Source organism: Pimephales promelas, chromosome 4 (assembly GCF_988280905.1).
Source record: "Pimephales promelas chromosome 4, fPimPro1.hap1.1, whole genome shotgun sequence".
Taxonomy (NCBI): domain Eukaryota; kingdom Metazoa; phylum Chordata; class Actinopteri; order Cypriniformes; family Leuciscidae; genus Pimephales; species Pimephales promelas.
The window spans coordinates 43,622,432-43,643,719 of NC_142772.1; the positions used below are offsets into that span (position 1 = coordinate 43,622,432).

The window sequence follows — 21,288 nt, forward strand, 5'->3', positions numbered from 1 at the left end:
GGTAGGACCCCTGAATTGGGTGCGCCCGCAGAAATGCCTGAATAGAAATGCATGACCGTGTCGTGTAGTGATAGAATACTTCTGTGTAATAACTGCATGTGAAATATTACTATACTATACATATTATGTTTATATGTTAATTTAAATAACCAATATATCTTTATCTAAGGCATAAATGAACAATATCCGAGGCTATAACACAATATAGGCTAAATTGAATAATGTGGTCAAATGTAGGCTTATGTATAGTATTTGTTCTATCTATCTATCTATCTATCTATCTATCTATCTATCTATCTATCTATCTATCTATCTATCTATCTATCTATCTATCTATCTATCTATCTATCTATCTATCTATCTATCATAAATTACCTTTATATAAATGCTTGTTATGCAGCAAAGGGACATTGTACCTCATCATCAAGTTTGCTTTTGCCTAAGCTTTAGTGGAATTACACAAATCTGAATTCTTTCAATAAAATAGTAAACATTATCATAATCAAATCAATATTAAACCCATAGGGATTTAACCACAGAAAAAAGGACAATGCTACCATTTCAGGGTGAGAGAGGAGGAGGAGGAGAGAGAGAGCTGTAGTACAGAAAGGGTATCACGATACACAGCATCAGTTCAGCGGTGGACGGTGACGATTAAGACATTCATTTTGCAGGAACAAGGAAATTTATAAAAAATGGGCTGTCTAGAATTCTTTAAAGACTTTTTCCTGGGTTTTTGGGACTATGAGACTCCACAAGTTATGGTGGTGAAGGACAGAAAACTAGGGGTCATATACAGAGCTGTGCAGTTCCTGGTGATCACATATTTCATTTGGTAAGAATCTACTTTCCTCTGTCTCTGTTTTTAACTAAAGAATTTATACTTTTTACTATACAAAATGTATACTTTTATAAATTGGTCATAAATTATCTTTATTATAAGGTAGAAAACTGCAGAACAACAACATGGAAACTCAAAATAGAGTCATTTCAATGTCTCTTGAGTTAGTAATATAAACCTTTGCCTAAAGGACCGGATTAGTTTTTTTTTTTGCATCTTGAAGAAGACAAAATATATGCAATAGAAATGCAACAAAAATGTCAATAGCAAATAAGTGATATAGAAATTAATGCATCCATAAATAAATATTATGAAATGTCAAATCTAATTATGACACCTTAGTTGTTCTTATGGTTATTCATATCTGATTTACAGAATAATACATTCTGTGAATTTATAGTTTTGATTTTTGCATTTTCATTTATATCTTTGAATATGTTTTATCTTTTTAATGTTAATCTTATAGTTAATGCAGCATTTATTCTGTTATACCCATGAAGGTGTTTTGTTTTTAAAGTCTGCAAATAATTTCTGTTATGTTTTATGTGTGCAGGTATGTATTTATCAGTCAGAAAGCATATCAGGAGACTGAGACGCGTCCAGAGAGCTCGGTGTACACTGAGATGAGAGGTGTGGCCATGCTGGGAGACTTCGTTCAGGACACCACAGAATATGTCAGACCATCTGAGGTAAGGGGCCAAAAAAAAAAAAAAGAATAAACTGTACATACATTCACAACATTTTTTTTTACTTAAAGAAAACTTTCAGGGCAGACCATTTAGCCTTTATTACTTCAGATACTGTAAAGTGAATAAATCATATTTTCCCTGCTAGGTCATAATATATATTCTTGGTCAGCATTATAGTAATTGGTTGTAAATTGATCAGAAATAAACATATCTCTTTATGCACAGGGTGGTGATGTCATTAGTACAATTCTTAGAAGAGAAGTGACGCGTGATCAGACACAGGGCACATGTGCCGAGGTGAGAGCAAAAACTAAATACAAAGTATTTGGTTGGAATGGTTGATCTGAGTCAAACAGCAATTTTTTTTCTTCTGTGCTTTTTCAGCATTACAGTGTTCCCAATGCAAACTGCACAAAAGATTCTGACTGTGCTCAAGGGGAAAGTGATTTTGATGGTCATGGTGAGGTTTACATTCATAATACATACATACATACAGCACATAATTCAAACATAAAAAATGGATACATACATACTTGCAAACAGTGGGGTCCAAAAACCTGAGATGACTAGTTTAAAGTCACCATGAAATCAAAATGGATTTTTTAAATTGGAATTTTCCAGTATTTATAATAAATAATGTATCTGTGTATTATTTTTTTATTAATATTTCCACGTAATCTTTAAGCAGAATAACTTTCCTTGTGCATCTCCGCTCTTCTCTGATGACGTGTTTACTGGCGAGAGGGGGCGGGGCAACTTGTCACTCACATGAAATCCACCAATAGCAAACCACAACTATCCAAATAATTCCTGATGGACAAAATCAAGTTTTTTTTTTCTTGTTTACACTTGTTGCAATCATCACAATAGGAAAGAAAAGACAATCGCAACTTCCGTTTAATGCTGACTTTAATATTAAACTTCTTTCGATTCTTACAAAAAAAATCAACATTGAAAAAAAGAAAATGTAGATGACAGTCAGAATTTGCTATAATCTATATAAAACTGCAGCACAAAATTATTATTTGTGTGTTTAAATCCAAATCGAAATTTAAAATTAAAACTTTGATAACTAATTAATTTAAAAAAAATTTCAGTTGATGGCCCACTGTATAAATATAAATACCAAACCATTTCAGCAAGTCTCAGAATAGTTTGAATATGAACATATCAACATTGATATAAATATATCAACTTGTGAACTTGTTTTTGATTAGGCCAAAGAACAGGACGGTGTATACCATACTACAACTACACATTCAAGACTTGTGAGATCAAAACCTGGTGTCCCATTGAGGAATATGCTGTTGTCAGGTATTGCGCTTTTATTCATTTATAAGTCCAAAATCAAGCAGAGAAATGCACTAAAACGTTTTTTTTTTTTTTTCCTGTCTCCACAGGGAACCAGCTTTGGAAAAAGCCATTAATTTCACAGTGTTCATAAAGAATGCCATCCATTTCCCAAAGTTTAAAGTTCTGAGGTACGGTTATGAGTTTCAAAATCAGACGATGTTTATCCAAAGCCACAATGCTTTTTAACATTTTACCAAAATGTGAATGTGAATTGTGTATATAGAGTGGCATATTTTTTAGGCCAACTCGTAAATTAGCATCACACAGGTTCCCTCTAGAAAAACCCAATAGGATTTTTCCATTGGCTTTTGGATTATTGTAGGGAATAAGCTCTGTGACCAGCAACAGTGAATGTTTCTTACACTGTAAAAATTAATCGTATGGTATAATAATAATTTTAACGGTAAAAGACTGTAAAAATGCTACAGTGCAAAACTGTTAATTGGTTAACAGAAAGTTTCCATACTATGGTAAATAACCACTGTAAAAAAAATATATTTTCATGATTTGTAATCGCAACATTTTTTCTTTAGTCAAATCAACTTAAATAATTTATGTAGTTCAAATAACATAATATTTTGAGTTTCTGATGATTAAATCAATCTCCTTCATTATATTATCTCAGTTTTTCCATTTCAATGAACTTAAAATTAAGGCAACCAGGTTACTTAATTTTTTAAGTTAAACCAAATTTTTTTTACAGTGTGTGATATAATTTTACTGTAAAATACCATTAAATTTACAATTTTTGACAGTGAAAAAGAACAACTCATTGCATAATTTACAGTGAAAAACCGTAAATTGACATTCCCACAATTCCCTGTGACACTTCACATTTTATGTATTTTTGTTGAAATAACTATAGTTCCTCATAGTTTCCTTGTTTTTTTTTCTAATTAGTTATGTACATTAGGGTTTTATGTTACATTTAATGTTGTTAAATTAATGTTTATTGCATTTTTTATTTATTTCATGTGTGTTACCATGATGGTGTTTAATGTTTGTGTGAATGACACTGTGCAGTTTCTTTATGAGCTTTGATTGCTCATGTAACTCTCATCAATGCTGAGATGACTGTTAGTTGTCAGTGAATTACAATAGTACAAAACAGATATCAATTTTTTTTTAAAAAGGTTGGTAAATCAGCATTTTATCAGAAAATTAAATACGGTTTATAACTGTAAATTTTAAGCTAAGTCTGTAAAACCATTAACGTTCCCACCGTATTTTTAACGGTAAAGTTCTGGCAACCACAGCTGCCGTTTTTTTACCGTAAAAAATACGGTTTTATTTTTTACACTGTACACATTCTGTTCATCATGAAAATCTTCACAAATGAACACAACTTCTATGAATTTTGAAGTCTAAAAACTATTTGCAGGAGTAAAAACACCATGATCACATGACTACCATCAAGTCTTTGGGATGTGCTGGAGGAGATTTTACAGAGTGCTGGACTCTTGCATTATCAATACAAGATCTTAAAGGGATACTCCACCCAAAAATGAAAATCCTGTCATCATTTACACACCCTCAAGTTGTTCCTCAAACAGGTTTGCAACAACTTGAGGGTGAGTAAATGATGTCAGAATTTTCATTTTTGGGTGGAGTATCCCTTTAACCAAAAATGAATGCTCCTCTTGATGGAAATACACGTTTTAATGTTATTATCAATCAATTTGTGTTGCTTGTTCTTAAAAATCTTTTGATCTAATGTGAAATTGCCTGTGTTTTGCAGGGGCAATATCAAACCAAACAAGCCAAAGAAGTTGTTACGGTGTCATTATCACCCAGAGACCAACCCTTATTGTCCAGTGTTCAGCTTGGGCTTCATCGCAGCGCAAGCTAGAGAGAAATTCAGTGAACTTTGCAGAACGGTATGTATACGGTCTGTTGTCAAAAGGCATACCAATAGATTTTCTGCATTTTTACGCAACAGTAAGTTTAATGTATGTGTTGATGTGTCTAGGGCGGAATAATTGGCGTGTTAATTAACTGGAAGTGTGATTTTGATGTGGATGCCTCAAAGTGCATTCCAACATATTCATTCAGAAGTCTGGACATGAGAAAAAACCTGCCCAGCTCAGGGTACTACGACAGGTACACCTAAAATTAACTGCTGGAACAATTAACTGGAAATTCTTCATTTACAGTAAACTGATGATCAGTTGATCATTAACATTATGGAATATTTTCTTTCTTGTCAATATGGTAGGCTCTCAATAAGATTGTCAGATATGATAAACGAGTTAGGTCAAAAAAGTAGTCAGAATACATTACCTAAAATGTGTTATGTAACATTACGTTATGTGATCATGTCATTTGCAAACTATATAGTCCTTTGTAATCTAGTTTGGGCACATACACTGTAAGAAAAGATACACCAAATCTACTCAATAAAAATGAGGCAACAGATTACAAGCAATATTATTAATTAAATTTCACAAGGTTTGGTATTGAGTAAATATTAATAAACGAGACTCTTAATAGTTATCCATTTAAAATGAGTAGATTCGAATAGAAAACAGAACAGTATTAATTATAATCTAAACAAAAATATTGAGTTGATTTGAAAGAGATTTAATGTGTAAATAGTGCTGATAAAAATTCATTTAATTCTACATAACAATGATACATAATAATCCACATTAATCCGCACATTGTTTTGAATTTAATCAATGCAATTAATTAAATCTAAATATTCCTTTCCTAGGAATAATGACCCAGAAAGTACAGAACTTAACAAATACTCAAATAAAAATTTTATTAACAATTCACTTGTGTGCTTTCAACATCATTGCACACTGCATTCAGTCTCATTTCAAGACAAAAGTAGGATCTTGAATTTCAAACCAGACGTTGTATCATCATTATTCTATGATAATAACTCTGTATCTCAATATATATGTATTTTTTTTTCTTTTCAGGTTTGCAAAATATTACTATAAGGATGGTGTGGAGTACAGAACACTCATTAAAGCCTATGGGATTCGCCTGGATGTCATTGTTCATGGACATGTGAGACCGTACAGGAAGTACATTAGTGCCTGTCTGACATGCTGACTGCACATACGCCTAATATTGAAACATGTATTTCCTTTCAGGCAGGAAGATTCAGTCTGATTCCAACTATCATCAACACGGTCACGGCCATGACGTCAGTAGGAATTGTACGTTTTTGCTGAATGCATATAAAAACATGGTTATATGGGGTTAAAATGTGTGAGATAATGACAGTGATGGCAGACATAAACACTTCGCAAATTGCATTACGGGAATGATTCTCAGGTTTCGCTCAAAGCGCTTGATCTGGGGGGAAGTGGCATTTATGGACATATACAGCTTGTCCTCAAGCTTGATCTTAGGAAATGTCTGATTTTCTCTCGTCTAGTGCTCAATCATCTGTGACTGGATCATGCTGACGTTTATCGATAAGAATGAAGTCTTCAGTGATAAGAAGTTTGATAATGTAAGTCAAGCAGGATGGAAATTTCAAAAAATGATTAAATGTGAATTTATGAAGCAGAACGTTTTCATAGTAGTATGTAAAAATTTGCAATTACTTTTTTTTTTTATTATTCAGTGGCGAAAACAAGCTTCCATAATATTTCTAATGACTAATTTTAAATTTGGCAAAAATCACACTATAAATGTATCAGCAGTATTTTTATTATATTAAATTATATTTATGTTCTCTAATTATCATCTGTTCGCCTTCATGCCATTCCAAACCATTGACTTTCTTTCTTCTATGGAGCACAAAACAGAAATATATATATAAAAAGAAAGTCATCCAGGTTGGAACATGATGGTTGATTATTTTCTTTTTCTTGCACAGATTAATCAAAAGCTGTTTCTATTTTGTTTAACCAGGCCTCCAAGCAACCCAATCAGCCAATGACAACAGACCTCACGCTTACAAGCTATGGCTCCACCCACTCTGACCTCTCAGATGGTGTGCCACTGTAAAACATCCTGCCACCACCAAATCCGGCATGCCATGCCTAATATAGAGTATAGTGCAATATCGTTACCTAAAGGATTGGATATTTTCCTGTCTGAGGAAAAGAAAAGTGTGGAATACAGCACAAAATGCCATATCTGAATATAGAAAAGCTTCAAAAAACATGTAAAACCACATATGTTGCTTCGCTTCAATAAATATTAAACACTGATCAACAATTGGCTAGCTTTTTTAATTCATCTACATAGGTTTGCATGTATGTTCCTAGTTTGAACAGTCATGGAGCATGAAATGTTAAAGGGACATTATTTCAAAACTCTTTAAATATTGTGTCTCATACAAACGGGGCACATGATTTGATTTCCAAAGGATCTAAAGCAGCATTTGATTTTGATCTGTTAAAATATTAACAAATATTGTTCTTTGGTATAGCGTGTTCAGAGAAATCCCACAAAATAAACATCACGGATTTTGATTTCACTTTAAATTTAAAGTTTGGCACAGAACTTACCCGGTGATTAAAAAAAAAGCTTTTTGGACAAGAAAAAAAAAAAAAATGTAGGAATGGACTTGATTTTATCCCTCTGGATTTGATTGGATCATTGTGGTCTTTTGCTATTGGTGGATCTCATGTGAGTGACAGGTTGTCCCACCCTCACGCCAGTAAACACATCATCAGAAAAGTAAAAAAAAAAAAATGTGCACATATATATACCGATATGTATATATAGACACATATATACCGGTATATATATATATATATATATATATAAACAAACAGGAATTGTCAATTTTGATTACATGGTGACTTTATGTACTTGAAAAGATCAATCTGTTCCCAATAATCACTTCTTTTCCGGGAGCCGACATGCATCAAAAATCATCTTGCATAAGGAAAGATGAGATGGTTTTTCCGAAGAGAAGCACTCGCACTGCTAACCTGATAACAACTCCTCTTGAGATATTGGTTACAGTAATGAAATTTAGGGGAAGAGAAATTGCGTCTGCCCAGATCTCGAAATGTGATTAATAGAAGCGTATCGACTTAGGCAGCTCACACATTTGAGGTTTATGGATCAGTCTTTTAAGTAATGACCAAGGGTGCATATAAAACCTCATCTCCAGACAGGACAAGAGACTGAAACCAGATGCTAAAGAGGATGAACAGACTAATATGAACTAATAGCAGGACTATGCAACCGTTTGTACTGCATTCTTATATATTACAACACTTATTTTTTATTTCAATTTAGAAGACAAGTAAATAATCTCATTCTAATTGCTGAATTTTTACTCAAATCTTTTTTCTGATTTTTGTGAAACATTATTACAATTTAAAATAACTTTTTGTATTTTTATATACTTTAATTTATAATGTAAAAGCTGAATTTTCAGCATCATTACTCCAGTCTTCAGTGTCACATGATCCTTTAGAAATCATTCGAATATGCTGATTTGTTGCTCAAGAAACAATTAGTATTACTGTTAATGTTGATAACAGTTTGTGTAACAAATAATGTTTTTTTTTTTACAGAATTATTTGTTTAATTTAAAGTATTTTTTATCAATTTAATGCATCTTTGCTGAATAAAAGTATTTAGTTAAGGCGTCATTAGTTAACATTAAAAAATGCATTTGTTACAGTATTTATAAATCTTTGTAAATGTTAGTTACTAAACCACTGTTCATTTCTATGGTTCATGTAAGCTCAGGTCCATTAAATAATACTATCAGATACAATGTTTGATTTCATCAATGCATTAGTAAATGTTGAAATGTATATTAATACATTTTTAATTTATAAATCGCCTTTTCCAAGCTCAAGGTTGCTGTAGAAGATAGCAAAAACGAATAAATACTCTCTATTGTTAGTTCATGTTAACTAATGTTAAGAAATAGAACCTTATTGTAAACCGTTACGAAAAAAAAAAGAAAAGAAAATAAATAAATACATTTACTGATCATAACCTTTTGACTGGTAAAGTTAATCAACAACTCCAAACCAACATTAGTGATCCCCTACTGTATTACTGAATCTGCAATCCTATCACCCAATTCTCATACCAAGACATGCTCCAGGGTCACAAAAAATATAAAACAAAAAAACTAACAGTATAAAATAACAAATGAAATATGTTTAGATAATTCATTTTTTAATGTGAAGGACAAATGACTTCAAGATTTTTATTTTCCAGCAAACCGTCAAAGTGTTTCAGACCCTATTCTGAAGAAAGTGCTTTTCTCTCTTACAGTTCAGTAAGTGGCGAGTGCAGCAATGCCAATTCGCAATGGTTGGATTTCAAATTGCACAGCATGTCATATATCTCCATGATGTCCAGGTCTTTGGCTCAGAGATGAGAAATCGAATTATAATGTGGTAATGTAAAGTGGGAAGGCAGAGCTAGGGAGCCAGGCAGTGACGTGGACGTCTCCTTAAGTTAAACTGGCTATTGCAAACCTCAAATAGCCCTATATTTGGTTACCAAAACTAAAAGCCATATTCTTTACAGAATTAAACTCATAAACGTCAAAAAGAGGTGATATCCAAAATGGACCGTTACCACAGGGACGTATTAGTTGCATGCCACTGTGAGAAAGAGCCATATCATTGCAGATTCAATTAGCAACCATAATGACCGAAATCATCATTAGGAAGTAATGATTGAAGATCATTTGCAAAAGTGAATTCTTCATATACAAAAATATTTATTAACACACAAATAAAAAAAAGGTCCATTACCAAAACATTTCCCCGGTTATAATGTACACAAACTTCAAATGAATTCAGATCTGTACAAATGGCACAAACTCACATCGTTTGGCACAACCAATGGAGAGCATCAGGTGAACAGCGTCTATGCGTTCATACTAAGGACCCAGTCAATGGTCTCTAGCAGGAAGCTCATATTATAGTGGGCGGCAATGTTCCGGAACACTTCCACCTGCTCGGAGAAGCTCTGCAAACACATCCAAACAAGTGGAAATGAGAAAACATGACAGCTGTAAAACATACACTACCACTTGGACTTGGTAATATTTGTTTAACGCTTTTGAAAGAAGTATCTTATGTTCAACAAGGCTGCATTTATTTGATAAATTGTGACATTTTATTACAATTTAAAAGTACTGTTTTCTATTTTAATATATTAAAAATGTAATTTATTCATGTGTTGGCTAGGGATGGGCAACGATTAATCACGATTAATCGCATCCAAAATAAAAGTTTGTGTTTACATGATATATGTGTGTGTGGTCTGTATAATTAATTTGTATATATAAACACGAACACATGCATGTATACATTTAAGAAAAATATGTTTTCTTAATATATCAAATATTTATATTTATACATAATATTAATTATCTATAAATATATATAATGTACATACATGCAAATATTTCTTAAATATATACATACATGTGTGTGTATTTATACAAAATAATTACACACTACACACACATATATTACGTAAACACAAAATTTTATTTTGGATGCGATTAATCGTTGCCCATCCCTAGTGTTCAGCATCATTACAACAGTCTTCAGTGTCACATGACCCTTCAGAAATAACTCTAATATGCCGATTTGTGGCTCAACAAACTTTTATTATAAATATTGAAAATTATTGTGCTTGGGTGATTTTTTTGATGAGTAGAAAGTTTAAAAGAACAGTATCTATTTGAAATAAAAATACATTACAAGTATCTTTAGTGTCACTTTTGATCAATTTAATGCATCCTTGTTGAATACAATCTTACTGAGCCCAAACCTTTGAACTGTAGTATTAACACAGAAGTATTAGCATATTAGTATTACACAAATACCTTTGTGGTGAAGCTGAGGTTGAAATCTCCAGCACAGCTACAGTACAGCGGCATGTTTGCTTCCTTCACTCCTTTGCATTTGGCACATTCCTATAATAGGATAAAGAGCCATTAAAAGAACTGAAGGTCAATGGATGAGCATATACATTAAACTTGCACATCTTACACTTAAAGGGTAATTCCACCAGTGGAGACATGAATATGTATTGAAAGTGGGTCATATATGTAGTAGAATAGTATGATACATTTCTAATTTCTTCTTGGCCGTTAAAAGGCAGAAAATGACTTTTTAGTGCTTGTGGATTGTAGACAACAACGCCTATAGTGCATTGCAATGCTTAGCTCCACAGGCCACTCCCACTACTCCGCCCATCAATGTAGACTAGAGTTGAGCTCCACTCTACGCTACCGCCTGGAAATCATTTCGCACAATAAAATCAGATAATGCGCGGTAATATAATTTGACGACGTAAGAGCGCCATCAGCCAATGGATTGGCGTGATTCTATATGGACAATCGCTACACTTACTCTGATGCGTAATTTTACCTTTTTTGTCTTCGGCATCTTTATTAATCCATCTTCACCCCCGCAAATTAGTTAAAATCTCCCGTAATCTAGAGCGAGTGAGCAAGAGCGTGCATGCGAGACAGATCAGACTGCTCCAAACCGTATAGTGAGCGCACGAGGGAGAGGGAGAGAGCGAGAGACTTTGCATGTGTGCGCCTCATGACACAGAGACTCAGACACCGGAATTTTCGTTCTTATTCGGTCTGTGTTATTACCATTTACGTCGACACCGGTTCCCTATTGGCACCGCGTTTCGGTACCCAACCCTATCCATAATGCATCTGTCTGCATATTCAGTACCGTCGTCCATATAGACCTTATTCAGAGCAGTGCCATGACAGGTATGAAAGTGAGGCTGTGAGGGATAGACTTACCGTGTTTCCAATGGCATCCGCTGTAAAAATCTGAATAAAGCGGCTGGATTACTTACAATTTTCCACAGCTTACATTATCGGGAGTTTTTTGTCAACTGACATTTCTTAGAAAGATATTTTTCCAGTGTTTCATGAGCAGAACAATCCGAAAACACATTAAATAACAGTACAGCCCATTGAAGAGATGCAAGTCTATCCCTCACAGCCTCGCTTTCATTCTCATTAAAAATCAAAGATGGCGCTGCCGTGAATAAGGCGTATTTTCAAAAAGTGTCTGCCAGTGAAATCAAATGCACTGGCACTGATTTGTGATAGGTCAGTTAGCGCATTAGGCCCATCCCCCTATGGGCGGGTTTGAAAGGGTGGGAACTCGTGCTTGTAGTCTCTACAGAAATCCCCCCTCTTACACTTCCACCTACAATGACGTAAAATGACGATTTTTGCGTCATTGTAGGAGAAAGTGAAAAAGGTAAATAGTGTATTTCTCTCATCTCAGGGGAAAATGAGAGTGTTGCACGACCATTCAATAGTATAACTGGATTTCTAACAATGTAAATCTTAATGCAAATGGGTGGAGTGTCCCTTTAAAGAGTTAACTTTGGCAAAACCATAAATCTAAAACAAGCTGAAAGTGGTAAATGTGTCTCTCACCAGGTCTTGTAGGGTGTAACTCATGAGTTTCTTCTGGAGAGCCTCCACCAGGGCCATTTCTATGGACTCCGTGTCATACTGGGCCTGACAGTTAGAACAGAACCACTGAGGAAGAACTGAACCATCCTACAGGAGGAAAGAGGTGTGAAGAGAGAATATTATTGTCTTTTTTGGCTAGTTTGATCACATGGCAAAGGAGTGAACATGAGTGAGTAGCTAACCATTAACCGCAGGTTTAAATATAACAAACTTTAACAGTGAGAGTCAGGTTATTACCTGGGAAACCGCAGGGTCTTTGCAGAGGTCAAGGTCACGACAGAAGTTACATTGGTGGCAGATGACCTCTGGCAGGACGTAGGACTTGCAGGGGTCACGGAACTGGGCGTCCTCTGAGAATTCTCCAACATCCACCAATCGCAAAAGATCTCGCTTCAGTTTGTTCACCTGGTTGACAATGTTGGCGTCCAGAGAGAGCACCTGGAGGGACGTTATGCACGTATGTTTTTAACACTGAAATATTATTACAATTTAAAATAGCTGTTTTCTATTTTTATATATAATTTATTCCTGTGATGCAAAGCTGAATTTTCAGCATCATTACTTCAGTCTTCAGTGTCACATGATCCTTCATTTTAATATGCTGATTTGATGCTCAAGAAACATTTATTATAATTTTCAGTGTTGAAAACAGTTCATGCTGCTTAATATTTTTGTGGATAATTGTGAAATTAAAATTAATTCATGAATTTAAAGTTCAAAAGAACCGCAATCATTTGAAACAATTTTCTGAAATGCCTTTACTATTGCTTCTGATTTTTAGAAGTATGAAAGTATTAATAAAAACGGTAGTCTTGTGTAGAGAGATATATTGTTACAACTTAAGGAGTTTAAAACACAATTCTGCAGAAAAACACAGAAGCAAGAGGTGCATGTTGATACCTGGCAGACGTATTTAATAAACTCCAGAGCAGGGTTATTGAGGGGCAAGTGAGAACCAGGAAGAACAGGAAACATCTCAGAAGGGAGTGTAACACTGCGAGTGCTCGAAACCTTCTTCTGAATCTTCTGAGTGATGGTGAAGAAATTCTGTGTCAGTTCACTTGACACGTACTCCTGGGAGAACGTGATCAAACCTAAACACAACAGACACAAGAAAAATAACTACAAGAGTGAATCTTACAGAAGAGTAATGCTGGGTGGTATGACCAAAAATATAGATCATTGTATTTTTTTTTAAGATTCTGGCAGTTGCACGGTATATCACTGTTTTTTTTTTTTTTTTTTGATGACTGGACCTTTATATAGGTTTATACTGGCTTATTCTTTCTGTCAGGGGTACATAGAATGTAAAACACTAATGTCAAACACAAATTTACAGTTTATAAAAAGTAGTAGTATTAAAAAAAAAAAAAAAAAACATATTGCCCAGCACTATAGATGAGCAATTTATTATATATATATATATATATATATATATGAAGAGTTCAGATGCAAAAGCCTAAATCATAAAATTATGATTTTTATCAAACTTGTATATTTAAGTTCAGTAATTTCACTTAAATAACAATTAATAGGTAATTATCATTGCCATTTTAGTGAAATTACTGAACTTAAATATACAAGCTTGATAAAAATGATCATTCTAGAAGAAAATTTCAAATGGCACTTAGAGGCTTTTGCATGTGAACTCTTCATATCTATATATATATATATATATTCTCTCTTTCAAAACATTTTAATTTTAATAACATGAACAATTAAAAGGATGCGTTTCAATTTTTCATCTTTGAAAATATCAACTCTCAAGTTTATTTGAGAATACAATCACAAATAACCCATAACAAAAGCATAGGAAGCTGAAACTTTATACGTCTTACCAGGAAGTGCACTGACATCCCCAGTTGGCTGCTGGGATGCTTGGGTCGCTCCTCGTCTCTTAATGGGAGTAGCGCCAGGGGCGTTCCGCCGAAGCTCTTGTCTCATGCTGTGATAGACAGCTGCAATGTAGGCTGTAAACAACCAATCAATTATCATGATGAGAAATTATAACACAACTATAAATTAACTTGTAATGTTTCTTGAGCAGCAAATCAGCATATTAGAATGATTTCTGAAGGATCATGTGACACTGAAGACTAGAGTAATGATGCTGAAAATTAAATTTAGCATCACAGGAATAAATTGCATCTTAAAATTGTAATATTTCACATGACTTCTGATTTTAATGCATTTTTGGTTAAATAAAAGCAGCCTCGAAAACCTTAATTTTCTTATTTTTTTAAATCTTACAAACAAACTTTTAATTGCACATGGAGCATAAAGACACAAAGCAACTGCTATTTTGGAAGGCTAAAAAAGGACAGAGATGGGAATTTTGAAAACAAAACGCAATCTGTAATATTACCTGAAATGATCATAAGAAAGTATTTCTGACAGGATGCCGTCTGAGGAAGGTACTGCATGATGTTCCAGTTACTTTCAATCAGGTCTTCAACATCTTCTTCCCCATCCTGTTCCTCATCCTCCACTTGGTTTTCTTCATCTTCGTCCTCATCCTCACTTCCATCTCCCTCTGCTCCATCTTTTTTAGTCTTCTTTTCATTGCCGTGCTAGAGTTGGTAAAAAAATAAATAAATAAATGTGCGTTCAAACTCAATTTGAACTCGGTGTAAATGTCACAAATCTTTTACACTGAAAAATTCCAAGTTGGAGCAAATTGTGCTTCACCTCTCCATACAGAAGGCTAGAGGGCAGCTTTCCCTTCACTCCTCCATGGTTAGCAGGATCCATCCACAGCAGAAACTCCCAACAGCGTGAGAATGTGATGGACAGAGAGTGGAAGATTTCTTTTGAATGGATACTGACAAACAGAAAACAGAAAATGAATACAAAACATTTAATACTAAAGTTGGGATTTCAGAGACTTGCTTATTGCACAAGAAACTAGTATTAGAGTCTAGACGAGAATCAAAAAAAAGGGTTTAAAAACCTGTTAGTGATATACTCCACGTATGCAATGGAGTCGTCAATGCGTCGTTTCTTGGTGCAGAGGATGAGACGGTTGAAGTTTCCATAGATCACAGATGATCCCAGGCGCTTAAACTCAGCCACAAGTCTAATAGAAAATTAGTGTTTAAAACCAGAAAAGTATAGGGCTCAAACAGTAGAGCATAGTGCGAACAACACCAAGATAATGTGTTTGATTACATGAACTGAACTATACATGAACTGATCATTTATACTTCAAATACATGAACTGATCAATTATAATTCAAAAGTTGTTTTGGACAAAAGTATCAGCGAAATGCATACATGTTCATACCAGAACAGAAAGAAATTGATTTCTGTGACCGCACCCTCTGTGATTTAATGTCCCAGACCTTAATGGACCAACCAAACATCAAGTTGACATAAAACTGGTAGTCTGTAAGATGTACTCACTGTAGGAAGATCTTCTTCATCATGTTGAGGAGTGTGCGGTGCAGGGCCGGGTCGTACAGCAGAGAACTGGGCGATCGCAACCATCGATAAAAATGCATCACCTGGTTATCAGCGTAGACGTTATGATACTGCGTGATCTCTCGAACCCAACCAACAACCATACTCTTCAGGATCCTGCACATGGACGGAAAACAGTGAGAACCCTTTTGCACAGAATGAGTTTGATGGTTTGATTATGTTTACTAGCCTTATTCATTTATACATGCATACCTGAATGTGTTGGAGCAGAGCGCTGTCTCGTCATAGCTGGCCACTGCGTTAGCCCCCTGATTTCCTGACATCATTTCCTCCAGAGATGCATGCTGAATGACATCAAAGCTGACGCCCATGCTGGCCCCGCCTTCCATGTCGTTAACGTGCTGGGACTGCAGAATGGTGTTCACTGCCAAACTCTGAATATCCAACTCCACACAAACTGGAAAAATAAGCAAAACGTACTTTATAGAGATACATTTTTAAAAGTAATATTTTTACTAATATTAACTTTTCAACCTGATACGTTATCTGTTCTTTAATATCACGTCTACCGATAGATAGGGTTATTTGGTGGGTCTCTAAAGATTAGCACATTAATAGTTTTTTTTAATGCAGCATCAGCATTTTCTTTGTTTGTATAATCTTTTTTTTTTTCCTCAAATATAAGCCCTTAATTTCAAGTGAGTTGAAGTGGGAAAATTATTTATTCAAAAATAGCTTATTAAAAAAAAAATTTGACCATATTTTTGCATAAATATGACATAAAAACACCATCAATTACTGTATTTAATAAACAAAAGCATTTTATTTATTTACCACAATTTTGCATAAATATAATAAGATATAATATAATTTAATAAAAGCACCAGTAATAGTTATTTTTATTTATATTCATAATGCATTTTATTTTTAGCATTGTTGTAGTCTAATAAATATGTAGTTGTCAAAAAGAATATAGTAATTACAATAAAAATTTAAGAGGATATGGGCTCTATGCACGGAGGTATTTCCGGTGAAGGATTAAGGATGCTCGATAACTTCCGCCGATCGTAGAGTCCAATGCAATACCGAGAATTTATATTGATATGGTTATACTAAAGAAATGTTAGTCACAAAAACAGATAAAACAGACACCCCTCGTTGTGTTTATGCTTCTTTTTAAAATTATATTAAATAAACATAACTACATATAAAATTACATCTAAACGTATGAAAGTTTCGTTTCAAAGACGGGAGGACAGTACATTTTGCAGACTCTGCCATAATCCCGTTTTCCTCGGTTTTCCCCCGCTTTAAACTCCACAACTGGAAATGGACGAGCATCCTTGCGTCAAATGCGGATCTTATGTGTGCATATAGCCCATTTAGGCTTTACAGCCATCTCCTGCTACAAATACAATATTCTCGCTTTGTCTACGGGATCTTCATTAATCCCCTCGCTAGCAGACGTTCCGGGAGCGGGTTTGAGAGGGTGTGAACTCGTGCTTGTAGTCTTTACAGAAATCCCCCCCTCTTACACTTCCTCCAACAATGACGTAAAATTACGATTTTTGCATCATTGTAGGAGGAAGGGAAAAAGGTAAATAGTGGATTTCTCTCATCTCAGGGGAAAATGTGAGCGTTGCACGAACATTCAATAGTATGACTATTTTCCTAACAATGGAAATCTTAATGCAAATGGGTGGAGTGTCCTTTTAATATCTGCTGTACTCCTAGTCTGCGTGTCTGATCCTGTCTTAATTTGCTTACCTGTGGAGTAGCAGCCCTGGCTGTTGATCTCCATGGAGCCTCTCTCATCACTCTCCATCACCAGTCTGCTGTCGTCAGCCTCTTTCCCCCCAAGGTCCGGCCTTGCCGTAGGTGACAGCCACAACAGGTGGTTGTGCTTTCTCAGATGACGTGCAAGAAATAGATCAGATCCAAATATGGAAATATCCTGAGGCAGGTTTCCCACGGGCAGGTGATAATACCTGCAGAAAGAAAGGACATTACAGTAATGAGTCTGAAGTCAGCTTCTCCTAGCACGCTCCCTGATGTTGATTTTTTTGGGGGGGTTTATTAAATAGATCTAACCTCATGGTCAAATTGAAATAAAATCTCTATTGTGACAGTGACAAATTTGTGTGGAATACCTGGCCATATCAAAAGCCTGTGAGAGGCAGCTGTCCAGGTTCAGGTAGTGTTTGATCATGCGGCGAGCTCCGTGTCGTTGCCAGTCTAGTACATTGTAGCTTATCTCATCTATAACGTGAACAGGCACCACCGGGAACTCCTCCAGTACAGTCATGCCGGCAGCCAGACGCCGCAGCTCCCAGTTAGACTGAACAGCGATCAGGGTAGGACCACGGCGCTCCTCCTGTACACACATAAGGAAGGCTAATGAAATTAACTTTCTATTTAAATAAAAGCCCTCTTTTTATAATCACTAAAAAGCTGTCACAATGAATCTTTTATTTAGCCTACATGGTGACTACACTTTGTTATAAGTTAACGCATACTGATCTTACTTATTACTGATGAATGCTGCAAAAACACGTTGTAAATAGAAACCGTCGACGCTCTCAAGAGCGCAAACACCAAATCTGTTTCGCCAATATGCTATTATTATGAAGAAAACTGTTCCTAGACCAGCCGTCACAGGCAACCTTTTCCTCTAAAAGCAATCAGAAGCAGCAGCAGTCATTGACTACATTTACAAGCTGTCAATATTCGTATTAAGGTCACTATTTGGGTTTATGAAACATTCGGAATAACCGGTTTACATGCGTGAGCAAAGAGAGTTACTCCTGTATACATGGAGTTTGTAATCAATTGGCAATATCCCGATGTAAACGGCGATGCACAGTTAGGGTCTGGACGTATGGACAACCTTAAGATGCAATATGCGTCATTTCCAATTCTTCTTCCTGTATCCAAAGACGACAACAACAGCTATGCACGTGGATAATGAATAGTTTGGGGCATTTAATGATTGCCTTTGTTTGCACTTTGGTACTGGTCCAAAAGTATAGTTTTGTGCTGCGTCTCGCCACGTTTACCTTCTTCTTGTTTACTTGCGATACTTCTTCTACTCAAAAGACCAAGATTCCTTGTGAATAGTACATGCGCAGAACACAATTCACTATGGGGATATGCCGATATGCGTTTACATGACGAAACATATGGGTTAAAAAAAGGGGTCATAACCGGGTTTTTAAAATCCGGGATATGAGCATATTCGGGTTTTTGCCAGTGTTTACATGGCCATGCGCGATCGGGTTATTGCTAACATCCCGGTTTTGAACGGGTTATTGGCTGCATGTAAACATAGTCAGCCTTACACACACTCCATCCATGGCTGACTATGAAAAACATCTCAGACACTGAGAAAAGCAGTGATGCAGCAAAATATATTATGAGAAGAAAATAAATAAATCAGCCTTCAATGAATGTATGAATACAATTGTAGTAAACCTTAACTAAATTAGGTACTTTTAAAATAGCATAATAGGGGCACTTTAAATGACATGTTGAGGCTGCACCTTATAGTTGAGGAGGATGCGCTGCAGTGCACGGTAGACGGCTTTGATGTCATTTTCAGCACGGACTTCAAACTGATGTTTCTCAGGTGGCAGAAGCTCCTCTGTGGTCTTCTCCAGCAGTGCAGTGCGCTCCGCTCCATACACTGAACTCAGGTTCGGCATCTGATTGCTGCGTACCTACATTTGGTGTAAATTACAGTAGTGTAAACGGCATCATCTTTGCACTCTGCATTTATTGCAGCACAATTAATCAATCTAAATCCTGCTGTGATTTAATAAAATAAATATATATATGCTGCTTGATTACTGGTCTTTTACATGCAAATAGCTCATGGTGTTTTTTTTGGCACAGCGTTTTCAGTGCCTTGGTTTTCAGTAAATACCACTCCACACAAACCCATCTCTGCATTTAGTAGAGTTTGGATCGCTTATAATACGCATTTGGCAATGCAATATGCACCAACCATCTTCCTAAACTTGTTAGGAGAAGTGCATATTAACCAACTGTTGATAACAAGAGAGAAGCTTTAAGCTCTTGGGTTAATGCTTAAAAAAATGAGAAATTAAGACAGCCATAAATATTAGAATTGTAATTTTATCTTTATTTCTTCTGTAGAAAACTGAATACTTACAATGATTTATATTGATTTATTTTATAGTACTCTTTATTGTTTTGTTTGTTTTTATTTAATAATAAAAACAATAATCAAAATCATAATAACATTTATCATATAGTCACATTAATATAATCACAATAATTGGCTTATTTTGGTTTGTCTCCTTGTTGAGTTTATGTTTAAGCTAAAACGTGGAGCTTACCGTGTCAAGAACAAAGACGCTGGCTTTACGTTGAGACGGTATAAAGAGGCCAAAGAGAGCCTTGTGGCCCTGACTGTGATGGTACAGGTAAATGTGCCTTACACTGCCTGTAACACATAAAACACACCCACAAATATTTTTAGCTTAAACACTTAGAAGCACATCAGCCACTAAACAGATGCACATACATTACTAGTGCATGTATTGGATTGGATTGGATTAGCCTTTATTGTCTCCTGACGGAGAAATTCATCTTTGGCATTCGAGACACAGATGCAACACATAACACACATAACATGATTTACATAAATTCACACATTCTATTAATGTTAAAAAATTAATGTCACACCCAACATGATCTACCTAATTAAGGTCACAGATAACATGATTTACCTAAATTCTAACCCACACACCCTAGTTGATAGTTCAGTATTTTAATGGAGAGCGGTACAAATGAAAATTTACACCTATTTAGTCTGCAATTTGGTAGCCTGTACCTTCTGCCTGAGGGCATCATCTCATACTCGCTGTAGAGGACAGGATTCGGATCATTAATGATTTTAAAACTCTGTTTCTTTACCGCCTCCTCAAAAAGCTCATTAGTTGGTTACAAACAAAACTAAAACCACCCTGATGGTGATTATTTCACCTGGCTCGAGGTAGCTGAACTGGGCCAGGGATCTCATCTCGAGGTGTTCCAGGTCAAAAGTATCAGCCTCTCTGCCAGCCAGGTCTCGGACCACCTGTTTATTGACCATACACATGCAGCCCAGCTGGACCAGAGCCCGGAACAGCAGCGGAACCTACAGGTCGTGTGAGAGGGCACGAGACAGACACATGGAAATGACCTCTTTAGATACTGCAAGATAAGGTCAATGCAGCAGAGCAGAAACCCTCTTTGGAAATCTCCAATTAGTCTAGAATATTACAGGCTGACTACAAAATTAAAGACAAATTCATATACAATAATGGTAATTAGGCCAAAAAGGCAAGATGTCATGTTTTGGAAAAGGCATTTACCTGTGTCTCATAGACACCCTCAATATCAGGAGCAGAGAGATCTGCATTGATCTCATTGAGGTGTTCTTGGTACATGTCCTCAGGAACTGCATACTGGTACAGGTAATACACCACACTGGAACGTGGAAGTATCCGGTTCACCTGCCGTTTAAATGGGTCAAAGTGAGACTTGTCCCAAACTGAATT

The 21,288-nt window shown here is 35.5% G+C and overlaps 2 protein-coding genes across 3 annotated transcripts in view; one reads left to right on the top strand and one right to left on the bottom strand.

The window, feature by feature from the left end:
- Positions 1–8: 8 nt before the first annotated feature.
- On the top strand, positions 9–7,053 carry p2rx2 (purinergic receptor P2X, ligand-gated ion channel, 2). Its single transcript, XM_039659440.2, has 12 exons — positions 9–835; positions 1,395–1,530; positions 1,756–1,827; positions 1,915–1,990; positions 2,748–2,844; positions 2,931–3,011; positions 4,622–4,760; positions 4,853–4,983; positions 5,811–5,901; positions 5,988–6,053; positions 6,275–6,352; positions 6,757–7,053. The coding sequence occupies exons 1-12, from the start codon at positions 696–698 to the stop codon at positions 6,850–6,852; spliced, it is 1,203 nt and encodes a 400-aa protein (XP_039515374.1). The 5' UTR covers positions 9–695; the 3' UTR covers positions 6,853–7,053.
- pole (polymerase (DNA directed), epsilon) overlaps positions 1,399–21,288 on the bottom strand; it is a 36,847-nt gene continuing 16,957 nt past the window's right edge. The window contains exons 33-50 of one of the 2 annotated variants that reach the window (XM_039659438.2): positions 21,103–21,243; positions 20,732–20,885; positions 20,083–20,189; positions 19,264–19,440; positions 17,875–18,098; positions 17,492–17,712; positions 15,977–16,181; positions 15,707–15,880; positions 15,255–15,380; positions 14,993–15,125; positions 14,670–14,874; positions 14,143–14,274; positions 13,205–13,398; positions 12,542–12,742; positions 12,266–12,391; positions 10,673–10,762; positions 9,661–9,804; positions 1,399–1,525 (exon numbers count right to left, since the gene is read on the bottom strand). In XM_039659438.2, coding sequence (XP_039515372.1) covers positions 9,703–9,804; positions 10,673–10,762; positions 12,266–12,391; positions 12,542–12,742; positions 13,205–13,398; positions 14,143–14,274; positions 14,670–14,874; positions 14,993–15,125; positions 15,255–15,380; positions 15,707–15,880; positions 15,977–16,181; positions 17,492–17,712; positions 17,875–18,098; positions 19,264–19,440; positions 20,083–20,189; positions 20,732–20,885; positions 21,103–21,243 — 2,712 coding nt within the window. In that variant the 3' untranslated portion in view covers positions 1,399–1,525; positions 9,661–9,702. Of the gene's footprint in view, positions 1,526–9,529; positions 9,805–10,672; positions 10,763–12,265; positions 12,392–12,541; positions 12,743–13,204; positions 13,399–14,142; positions 14,275–14,669; positions 14,875–14,992; positions 15,126–15,254; positions 15,381–15,706; positions 15,881–15,976; positions 16,182–17,491; positions 17,713–17,874; positions 18,099–19,263; positions 19,441–20,082; positions 20,190–20,731; positions 20,886–21,102; positions 21,244–21,288 lie in introns of those variants that run through there. The other variant, XM_039659437.2, reaches the window with a different exon arrangement.

What these genes read in the sequence shown, in the direction of transcription:
- p2rx2 (XM_039659440.2), top strand. Translation starts at nt 696, where the DNA reads ATGGGCTGTCTAGAATTCTTTAAAGACTTTTTCCTGGGTTTTTGGGAC. An exon ending in GTGATCACATATTTCATTTG is followed by an intron (nt 836 to 1,394) that starts GTAAGAATCTAC and finishes TTATGTGTGCAG; the next exon opens with GTATGTATTTATCAGTCAGA. An exon ending in CCAAAGTTTAAAGTTCTGAG is followed by an intron (nt 3,012 to 4,621) that starts GTACGGTTATGA and finishes TGTGTTTTGCAG; the next exon opens with GGGCAATATCAAACCAAACA.